The 11,903-nt window shown below is 39.4% G+C and overlaps 1 protein-coding gene across 1 annotated transcript; it reads right to left on the reverse strand.

Annotated features, from left to right (window-relative positions):
* Positions 1-1,751: 1,751 nt before the first annotated feature.
* LOC101342954 (olfactory receptor 2Y1-like) lies at positions 1,752-11,014 on the reverse strand. The gene is made up of 2 exons (XM_012558688.2): positions 10,945-11,014; positions 1,752-2,674 (listed from the first exon to the last, which is right to left on the reverse strand). The coding sequence occupies exons 1-2, from the start codon at positions 11,012-11,014 to the stop codon at positions 1,752-1,754; spliced, it is 993 nt and encodes a 330-aa protein (XP_012414142.2).
* Positions 11,015-11,903: the final 889 nt, after the last annotated feature.

Raw genomic sequence — 11,903 nt, forward strand, 5'->3', positions numbered from 1 at the left:
ATTTCATGTAGTAAGAATAAAATGTGATAATGGTATATATCTTATAGCATGGTGCTTGAGTTATAATAAACCCATTACTGTTGAATCGATTCTGACTCCTGGCGATCCCATGTGTTAGAGAGTAGAACTGCCCCATAGAGTTTTATTAGCTATAATCTTTAAGGAAACAGATCTCCAGGCTTCTGTGGTGCCACTAAATGGGTTCAAACCACTAACCTTTAGGTTATTAGTCAAACACAAACCACTTGGACTACAAACCTTTGGACTCAATAAGGGTTCAATAAGTGGGAACTATTATTACAGGAAATACTAGCTTTGTGCAGGGAAATAATATTCCCTCTGATCAAACAACACTTGAGGAACTCAGAAATGTCAAGAACCCTGGCCAGGATCAATTGAAGTAAAGTTGTGAAGTGTGTTAAGCTCATATGTGATTCCTTCTCCAACTACCTTTCTTTCTAACCTCTATCTTCCCTATCAAAAATACACCCTAAAAAAAAAAAGAATTGGCAGGGTGTGGTAGCAAGGGTTGGATTTAGGGTTACATAAACCTGGGGATTAGGTTCACCTCATGTTTGCTATTGAACTTGGATAAATTATGTAAACCCTAGGAACTTCTATTTCATCATGAATAAATAAGGAATATATCAAAATTATCTCACAATATTGATGTATTAATGACAATTTATGCAAAAAAATTTTAAATATTAAATAAATATTAGTTACTGTTATTGGACTAAAAGATGAACTCAACATGAAAATTATTGAGACTGTAAAGGTTATTAACAAGGATACATGCACTTTAACATGACACCAACATTTAAGGACATGGAATGACATGACAGTGATGGAATTTCACGTATCCACTGTCTTCATACTTTGACATACAGCCTCCTGAATCTCCCACCACTTTCCACCACAGGAATTTCTTTGTTCTCATCTCTGTTACTCCCTACTACTCTTTCTTCTCTCCTGTATCATTTCTCCTTGGCTCTTTATTTTTATAATCATTTCTTCTCTATTCTCTTCTCTCTTGCAATGTAAAATATCTTGTCCATGATACCAATCAGCTTTATGAGACTCTTGGTGGAGCTGATGAGATGTTAATGCTTCCCTTGACTCAGTCAGTGCCATCAAAATGATTTTGCCTTCTTCTTTAAGTAGGTAAATGGCATCCATGTCTCAGACTCTACAAGCTCCATATAAATACCACTGTTCACGATCTCATTATTTCTCCAAATACTGTAAAAAGGGTTATATAAGAGACCTTTGAAATGGGCCCTGAGAGGTGAGGGAATACAGTCAGGGTCACAGGTAATTTGTAGAAGAGCAGGAGTGAACTCTTGTCCTCAGGCTTTGGGTCTATATACACGACAAAATGCTGGGAATCACTGACTTTAGAAAAGGTGCCGTTATGTTGAATTAAGTCTTCTCTCACTCTCAGGCTTGCCTAGTAGTACCCAGTCTTTCTCCAAAAATGGCCACAGTCCTCACTTCCCAACCTCATTTATATGGAAAGTTGTGATATAGATCAGTACTTACTCCTTCCTGCAAAATTATCAAAGACATTGAACTAGTAAGAGCCCCAAGAGATTCCCCACTTCCAACTCCCAAAAAGGAGGGTAAGGTGCTAAAACCTTGAGGCCTAACAAGGGTTGTTTTCTACTCACCAAATGCCCTCCCAGGAACAGGATGGGCTCCGTGATCTGAGAGATATTACAGACAATTGTACTGGTCCTCCTTTCCCCCTCCTAACATAAGTCTCTGCCTTCCCACAGTACCTTCCTCAGAGCCCCCTTCATATCCTTGTTCCTTAGGGTATAAATCAGAGGATTGAGCATGGGGGTAATTATAGTATAAAAAAGGGCAACAAACTTTCCCTCACTCTGAGAATAACTATGCATGGGTTGGAGGTATGTGTAAATCCCTGAGCCATAAAAAAGGCAAACCACCAAGAGGTGGGACCCACAAGTCCCAAAAGCCTTTCTGCATCCAGAAATTGAGTTGATCCTCAGCATTGCTTGAGCAATGTGTACATAGGAGCCTAGAATTAGTGCTACAGGAACCACAATGATGATGACTCGGGCCACAAACATCTTGACCTCTGTCCCTTGTGTGTCCTCACAAGCCATCTTCAGAAGCACAAGCATCTCACAGATGAAGTGGTTCAGCTGATGGGGGCCACAGAAGGGCATGGCCATCAAGAGGCCTGCCTGAACCGCAGAGTTCATGAAGCCTCCCACCCAGGAGATGACAGCTAGTGTGTGGCAGAGACAGGGGTGCATAATGGTCATGTAGTGGAGTGGTCGACAGACAGCAGCATAGCGGTCAAAGGCCATCACTACCAGGAGCACAGATTCAGCGGAGCCCAGGGCGAGGGAGATGAAGAGCTGGGCCATACACCCTCTATAGGTGATGGTCCGGTCAGATCCATGAAGGTTGATCAGAAGCTGGGGCACAGTGCTGGTGGTGTAGCAGAGGTCCAGGAAAAAGAGATGACAGAGGAAAAAGTACATGGGTGTGTGCAACCGATGATCCAGGTGGGAGACCGCGATGATGGTGGTATTGCCAAAGAGAGTTAGGGAGTAGAAAATTGAAATAAAGACAAAAAGGACAAGTTCCAGTTGAGGCCAGTCTGACATGAAGTCTTCTCTGAAACTAGTGTTGAAATTTCCTGTTATGGATTGAATTTTAAGAAAATAAACTGTGAGAAAATTAATCTCTCTTTGTTAAAGCCATCCACTTGTGGTATTTCTGTTATAGCAGCACTAGGTAACTAAGACTTTTCCCATAGTCTTCCACCTGTCCAAATAGCAGAAGACAAGTTAATGCCTCTTATAAAGAACATGGGCCTGCGTGGCACAAACTGTTAAGCACTCAGCTACTAACTGAAAGGTTGGAGGTTTGAATCCACCCATAGGCACGTGGGAAGAAAGGCCTGGTAATCTAATTCTGAAAGATCACAACCACTGAAAACGCTATGGAACACAGTTCTACTCCGAAACACCTGGAGTCCTCATAAGTCAGAATTGACTCTACAGCTATTGGTTTGCTTTGTTTTATGAAAAACATAGACTAATACATTATTTCACAGTATTCCCTAAATACTCCTAAATCATATATTTTATTGTCTGCTTTGCTATTCAGTTCTGTTCTGTTCAGTCTTCTCCTTTTCTTACTCACTGGATTAGGAATAATGTGACCTTCATTTGAACTCTATTCTTCTTGCTTCCTGCTTGTTCCATGAGTTCAGCCACACCCCTTAATACCCTGGATCTGGTGTTTCCTTTTCCTAAAGTAGAAGTGATATATTGCCTTTCTTTAGGCATTGTGGTAATAATGTAATAATATGAAAACTACTTTTAAAAATCTAAGGTGTAAAAATGTAGCATTTGTATTCTATGTTGTTCTCTTTTGCTCTTTTTCTTAATCTATTAGTTAGCATGTTTCAATAGATTAGAACCATGGATAATGAGGCTGAGATCTCAACATTGATTTCTGGGAACTCATTTGCTTCCTTCTGCTCAATAAATATGATCAGCTAACCATTCCTAGAAGACCCGCTCAAAACCAGCTGCCATTTGTCACAGAAGACTGAGAAGAGTATAGATCTATCCATTTGGGAGAAAAAAAAAATTAGCACTAAATTCCCTCCTCATTATAAGTCATCATGCCTGGAATACACTCCCACTTCTATGATTGATAAATCCTTTCCTCAACTCTCCAGGAAGAGTTGGTTTTTCCTTATTTCTAGCCCAATCCTCTTTGTACAGTTTCTCTCTAGCACCTGTAACACTGTAAAAATTCTTTGTATATGTCTCTGTCCCTCTCTGAACTGTGATTTCCTCAGTGGTAGAAAACATAGTAAATGCAAAAATAAATACACAAGAGGTACTAAATTAATGTTACTTTCATTCATGGCATATAAGCAAAACAAACCAAACCCATTGTCATCGAGTCAACTTCGACTAACAGCAACCCTACAGGAGCGCTTAGAATGGCCCCATAGGGTTTCCAAGGAGCAGCTGGTGGGTTCAAACTGCAGACCTTTTGGTTAGCTGCCAAGATCTTAACCATTACACCACCAGGGCTCTTCATGTCATATAGTAAATGTTAAATAAATTTTGTTGAATAAAAAGATTTTACTCTCCCTTCAAATCTCAAAGAAGTTTATTTATTCTAAGTAACATATAAATTAATTACTGATACACACTGATAAACTATGGAAGTAGAATACGCATAAAAAGTTTCTCTCCTTTAAGATTGTTATTTCTTGCAGTAAAAATCTAAAAAGGATTATAAAAAATGTGTCAGCAAGAAAAATCTAGAAAGAAAAAAGTGTGTCAGCAAGGAAAAAAAAAAGAAACAAGTGATCACCTATAGCCAGCATATGATCAATTAAAATAATTTTTGGCTGTTTACTGTCACGGAAAATTTGGCAATGGACATTGGTGATGGTTGTACAACATGATTAACGTAATTAGTGTTACTAAATAATACCCATGAAAAATCTTGAAATGGCAAATATTGTGTATATATATCTTTATGTATAAAAAAATAAAAAATTTTAAACAATAATTTTTGGCAAATTAATTCATTTATCTTTTTGTTAAGTTTACTGAACTGGAAGACCATCATCAAAGAATCAATGCTGGATTATTAATTCCAGCAAGGTATTTGGATGCCACTCTTGATGCCCTTGAGAAAAAGATGGATTAAAATGTGAATAATAGCAAAGTGTTAATTCACAGGTAGCCTAACCAATACATCAAAACTATTTTCTAAATGGCCACCATAGTAAAATGCAATGGCCTTCGAGTCCCTACATCAGAACCTCACAGATCTGTTCAACCACTGACTAGCTCTGCCACCTTCAGGAAAATTCATTTTTGTGAGTCTCGGATTACCCAGTTGTAAAACAGAGATAATAACTTGCTTCACTGAATTTTAATGGGAATTAAATGATAGGATGCATTCTGTAAACTGCAAGGAATATGCCATACACACTTGGAATACTTGTCTGTCTCCACCACTAATCTATAAGTTTAATGCAACTGCATCTACTTTTGTTCATCGTCTCTTCATCTCCCAGTGCAGTCTCCAGTGAATTAAAGTCTCTCAATAAATATCTGAGCTGGACTTATGCCTGGTACACATAAATGTTCCAGAAATATTTTTTTTGTGTGCAACATGCAAAGAATTACCTCATCTGCAATGGTGCTTCTTGTTTAGTGGTACAAGGTTTTTAACTCAGCCCTGCTATATATTTTTATCAAGAATGTTTATAATGCCATAGAGGTGTTCTTAGTATATTTGTAATTCGACAAAAGTTTAGAAATATAATTAATATGATAAATGATAGAACCATAATCTAAGATCTCAACATTAGTAAGCAAAGAGCTTTAAATCAATAAGATACTATTGAACAGAGAAAATTTAACCTAGCTTCAAAACCTCAATTGCACAAATGCAGAATAGGAGACCGAACTTGACAATCTTTCATTAAAAGGTGGGTGACAGAGACGACCTGGTTGCACTAACAAAAAAAAATTAACAAAAATCAACAATGCCCACTTGACTGTTGAATTTTAACAAATGAAAGCTCAAACAATATAAAAATACAGGACCTTGTACTCTCTAGTTTGGAAGGAAACCTAAAGATCATTTCCTATAGCCCCTTGAAATATTTGATGCATGGCTCCCCAGTACAGCATCCTAAACCAAGAGCTTATGTAATGGAGTACCTGCTTCATTTCCTAAGCCTTGTAATAGCTACAGTTTTTTTTTTTTTTTTTGCCATTATTTTCCTATATCTATCAGCTCCTGATTTCCACATTTATGTGTCTTGAAATCCTTGGTCCATCATGTCAATTATTTTCTTTCTAATATTCTTAACTTATTATCACTCTGTCCCATGCACCCCTTTCTGGAAGAATGCAATTGTCTAGAGTTTCCATAAATAAATTTCCATTATAAATCTTGCTGAAAAGAATGATTCAAGTCTTCAATTCAATGCTACTAAAACTTTATGTTCTTGATAATGTATCTTTTTAAAATTGTGGTACAAATATACATAACATTTGCCAGTTCAAAAAAATTTTACACGTATAATTCAGTGACAATGATTAATAATGTATCTTTAACATCCCCATCTCTACTGGCTCTTTCCCAACAGACATGTGAAAAAGCCACTCCAACTGAAAAATAATCTCCTTTCACACTGTGTCCCTTTCCACCTACTGCGCTATGTCTTTCCTCCTCTTCATAGATAAGTTTATTGAAAGAGTTGTCTGTGTTCAATGTTTCAACTTTGTCCCCTCCCACTCACTCTCCAACCTGCTGCTATATGGATTTTGTCCTCACAACTCTTCATGGAAACACCCAGTGGACGTTCTTCAGTTCTCTTCTCTATTACAGATTTTATCTGTTGACTATTCCCTCCTTTGACACAAACCTCTTCCCTTCCCGGGTTTCTTCCAGCTTCTCTGGCCATTCCTCAGTCTCTTCACTGTGCTCCTCTATCTCTGAGCAGCCCTTTCATGTTGGGGTTCTTCCTCAAGGTTGTACGCCAGAACCTATTACTATACTACACTCTTCCTGTAAAATGCTATCCACTCCAGGGCTTGAATCACAGGTCACTGTGCTTATAACATACAAATGTATTTATCCACCCACAATCTCTCTTCTGAACTTCAGACTTCTATAATCCATCTTCTGCACATGGATGGACCCTCAGCATCTCAAATTCAGCAGGTCTAGTACTGAACTCATCATCTTCCCCCTACAAAAATGCTTCTCCTCTTGTGTTTCCTATCCCAGGGAAGGCACCACCAAGCTACACAGTTAACCAAACCAGAAAACTGGCCAACAGCCTCTACACCCCCACTTTGGATTCAGGTCACAGTTTAGATGTCACTTCCTCTAATGCAGTGCTTCTCAAGTGGGGCAATTTTATTTCTCAGAAGACATTTTGTAACATGTGGAGACATTTTTGGTTGATAAATCTGCAGGGCGTTGGGGGAAAGCTACCGGCATCTACTGGGTAGAAGCCAGGGATACTGCTAAACATCCTACAATGCACAGGGTGTTAAACAGACATACCAGAATGATGTGTCCCCAAATAATTATTTCTCTATCCCACCTATATAAGAACTTTCAGAGAGCAGAGCTGTGTCTTTATTGCTCACGATTGTAGCTTTAGTGCCTAGAATAATGGCTGGCACATAAAAGTACTAAATAATTAAGTTCCTCATGTCTGCAGGCAGTCACCTGCACCAGCTCTTTAACCAGTACTTAGAAAGGCATGATTTTCCAGTCTTATTCGGAAAGCATGTGGAGGTAGTCCTGCTCCCTTGGGATTTGGTGCCTTTTATCTGAAATCTGGTATGTCAGGAGAGAGTATTAATACTTACTGTGAAGGTTAAGATTGTATGTCACCTTGGCTAGGCCGTGATTCTCAGTGTTTTGGCAGTTGTATGATGTTGTGATCACTTCCCTGTTGAAATTTGATATGCGATCACCCCCATGATGGAATCTGCTGAGTGATACCGGTGGGGATGGGGCCTGTGGCAGCTTACCACCCCCTCAGACTTCATCTCTCCGCCCTCTGCTGGCTACTTCCTTTCTGCTCACCTTGCCAAGTTTTTTGGCTTGTTTCGGACCCAGCAGCTGCCGCTTGTCACACCTCTGGTTCTTGGGATTTCAGCTAGCAGCTTACATGTCGATCTTGGGATTCATCAATCTTTGAGCCTGCACACAAGAGTCCTGCTCCCCAACCTGCTGATCTTGGGTTCGCCAGCCCCTGCAACTACGTGAATCAGGAGAAACTTTGCGGTCTTGCCTGCCGATCTTGGAATCTGTTGACCTTCACAGCCTGTGAGCGGGAGCCCTGCTCTAGTTCGCCAATCCCTGTGGCTATGTGAATTAGGAGAAGCCTCTATCCTGATCCACATTCTTGGGACATTCCAGCCACTACGATCATGTGAGCCATTTCCTTGATATAAATCTATATACATATATATGTATACACTTGACTGGTTTTGCTTCTCTAGAGAACCCAGCCTAAGACACTTAGGTTTAATTTTTTCTATACCTGCTTCATCATATTGACTTTCTCCTGTCCAACAAAGGCCTGTCCTCTTATGAGATGCCTTCCTTGGGGGATATGTCCTGTTTCATAATCCTCAGCCATTGGCCAGGGTGCTGGTGAGAATGGGCTGATCTCCCAGAATCACAGCATCCATGTCTGTCTGAAGTGTCACATTAATGCTCTCTTGAGACTGATGCCACTGATTCTCTGTATTCAGCACAGTTTACCACGAACTCCATGAATTGCTACCTATCTGTCACTCAGGAATCAGTTGTTGCCATCCTGATACTTTTCCAATCCCTCACGGAGCTTTACTTTCTTCACTCTTCCTATGATCTCAGTTGCTGGGTTCTTCCTCATGCTCACATATGGTAATTATAAAAAGAAACACTCTTCTTAAATCCCTACTGAACAGGAAACTCACAAACTCCCTGGGAGACCTTTCCATCTTTCAATATCAATTGCAAGTTACTCCTCACATGGACCTAAAGGTGGATCTGTTATAAATCCCACACATTATTCCTAGTACTATGTCTCATAATCCAAGTGAGCTTGATCATAAGGCAAGCCCTTTCAAGTCAAACTGGCTCAGGAATTGGGCAGCATTTAGATAGAATTTTAGAAGAATTCTATTTTGAGAAGAATTCTATTACATGCAGCTGAGCAGGGGGAGGGAAGGAGGGATGTCTCATTAGCGGAGCACACAGAATAAACATAAACCTCCATCCAACTGGCAACCCTCCAAATATCTGAAGGAAACTATCATAACATGCAATCTTTGATAAATTTCATATTCCTCAACTGAAGGCAGTAGACTCAAAATGTTCATAATGTTTCACATTTCCCAAATCTATTATTCCAGTAAAAGAAGAAAATGAAGTTAGGCTGACATAACTGCTTCTTAATGACATTATGTTTTTATCTCAACCCTACAGATGTTCGCAAATGATCCGTCTACAATTTCACACTTGAATATATAAGTACAGTGCCCAACACTCTGCATTGATCAGACACAATTTTGAGTATTTTGCAAGTTCTTGGCAGTAGACTTGGACTAAATCTTGAAGAATGCATAGACTCCAGAAAACAACAGAACTTAAAAGGCATCTGGAAACATCTCACATGAGAAATAGATTTTTTTATTGTGTTTTATTAGATTGGAAATAAGAATGCTTAAAGACAAACATGATAGATTTTATACATGTTTAAAGATCTGTCATATGGTAAAGGTGGTAAATTTGCTTTGTGCTCCACCTAAGACCATAATTAGGACCAACTGGTAGAATTTACAGGAGGACAGATTGTGGCTCAATATAAACAAAACTTAAAAAAAAAAATGAAGCAGTCTAAAAATGGACTGCCTGGAAATGTAGGAATATTCTCATGACTTAAAGACTTTCTGCTCATTCAGAGGCTGAAAGGTGACCTTTCAGGATGTTGTAAAAATGTTCCTGCATTAACTGGCAGATTGAGTTAAATGGTTCTGAGTACCTGGTCCAGCCCTAATCTTCTGTATTTTTCATATCTTAAATTTTTTTAAGATGAAAATGTAACCTCTACTCCTAAGCCCCTTGGCACACACAAATCATTTTGATACTTGCATATTTAAGGCTGTTGAGTTTCTACATTGCAAAGATCAATGCTTGTGTTCATCTCTGTGTGTGTATGTGTTTGTGTGTATGTGCATCTGCGGGTCTCGGCATGATCCCTATAAATAGTAAACTTCTTGATATAGAAATCATGTTTTAAAAAAAGTTTCAACAGTATGCAGTACTACACCCTTCATGCCAGTCCAGTAATTTAATGATACTGTCTGACTTGAATGGAGCCACATTCAAGTCAGAAAATTTAATCCTCTACTCTGAGCAAAGAAGAAGATTCCACAAACTCCTTTCTAATCACCTTCATTGTTAGAACATCCCATCCTTAAACATTTGAATCTAACTTCACTTCCTCATATTGCCTGTGTGTGTAGTTCTCTTATTAGCTTTCAAAAAATTATACTCACTATCAAACCATGGCCCAAAGCATCTTTCTATGCACGCTCTATCACACAGTCCCCCCTTCTACAGATCAAATCATTCTCTCATCTTAACCCTACTTCTCTCACATGCAATATCCTGTCCCATTCCATGAGTCTTTAGGGTGATCTGAAGACTTTTTTACAAAGTCCCAATAATAATCCATTATTTTTTTTCTATTATAAGACCAGAGAACTACAATTTAAGTCCAGTCAGCTTAACTGACATCCAAAGGCTGAATTAACATACTGTTTCAACTATAACTCCTCACACAGAACACTGTCTGCAAATAGGATGGATTCCCTCCTGTTGTATACTCCTCCAGGATGTCTTCTTTGATTTATCTTCAATAACTCTGATCATACCTCTATTCTTTGTCTCCTGGATCTGATGTATACAGTTCACCTTGCATATTAGAGCCATTGGCATCTAGGATTTGAATTTTGAAAGGGACATTAAAATTACTTTAAGCTGACTCTCAAACTTTAAATAAAGAAACTGGAAGTGCTATAATTATTCAATAATTTCCCCCATGTTCATGCAGTTGGAGAGTAAGAGATGCAGATGAGAATACTTTTTGACATACTATGTGTAGCTGGTGGGTGGATGGGCGGGTGGGTGGTGGAGAAAGAAAGACTATCAGTGATAAAATACATTCCTATGTGAATTTAACATCTCTGTGTCCTCAAACAGAGGACCTGACACAATGGAACCCAGGGCTAATTGTCTAATGGCGTATTTCTGGAGTTTTCTGGTTTGTGACTGTGAAGCCAAAGGAGCCCACCCAGTCCATACTCACCCCAAAGTTCCAGGAAAGAAAATTACCACACTTACCTCTCTCAATCCTACTGGCTTCAAAGGCAATTTGAGACTGGTTGCATCTAGAGATGCTCGAGGAAGACATGTTCTTCTTTGGTCCTTACTTCATCTGCAGAGTGAAGGACTCTCATCAGAACTCCTTTCTTAAAGAACTCATGATTGTATATGGTTTCCTCCCTCAGCAGGGGCGACGGTTAAGACCCAAAATTCTGGAAGTGGGACCATCCTTCTCACTGTACCCTCGTGAACTCACCCTAGACAACTCTGACCAGGACTGAGCTAGTGTATCATCAAACCACCTCCTGATCCAGGACTGAGTTCAGGTTCTTCCCCAGAGGCATTGCCAATGCCTCCTTTAGAGCAGTGGAGGGAGAATTGTTTACCAAGTGAGGCCCTGGAGAACTCAGCATCCCAAAGTGGCAATTATAATCAACTGACTGGTACCAAGATCTGCCTTGCAGTCCTCAGTTCTCTCTATTCCCCTTACTCAAAGCATCTGCCCCAACCAAACTGATCTATGCAGTGTGGTCAGAGTATACCTTTTCACTTGGCTTATGCTACTCCCCTGCCTGGAATTCCTTCCACTTCCCCTACTTTGATCCAAATCCTACCAACTCTTCAACAATCAGACCAGATTCCACATCTTACTTAAAGCCTACCACATTTGCCACACACTTCAAATATCTTCCTTGTCTGAACACTTCATATACCAAAAACCAAACCTGTTGCCATCAAGTCAATTAGGACTCATAGCAACCCTACAGGACAGAGTAGAATTGCCCCATAGGGTTTCCAAGGAGCAGCTGGTGGATTTGAACTGCTGACGTTTTGGTTAGCAGCTGAACTTTTTAACTATTGTGCCACCAGGTCTCCAATTCTTCATATACTGCTCGTATATTCTCATTTACGTGTATCATTGATTCAACTAAATATTAATGTCCTTAATGACAAGTTTGTTGTTTTATATTTCTCTG

This window comes from Trichechus manatus, unplaced genomic scaffold, assembly GCF_000243295.1.
Source record: "Trichechus manatus latirostris isolate Lorelei unplaced genomic scaffold, TriManLat1.0 scaffold00181, whole genome shotgun sequence".
Taxonomy (NCBI): Eukaryota; Metazoa; Chordata; class Mammalia; order Sirenia; family Trichechidae; genus Trichechus; species Trichechus manatus.

What these genes read in the sequence shown, in the direction of transcription:
- LOC101342954 (XM_012558688.2), bottom strand. Translation starts at nt 11,014, where the DNA reads ATGTCTTCCTCGAGCATCTCTAGATGCAACCAGTCTCAAATTGCCTTT. An exon ending in AGCCAGTAGGATTGAGAGAG is followed by an intron (nt 2,675 to 10,944) that starts GTAAGTGTGGTA and finishes AATCCATAACAG; the next exon opens with GAAATTTCAACACTAGTTTC.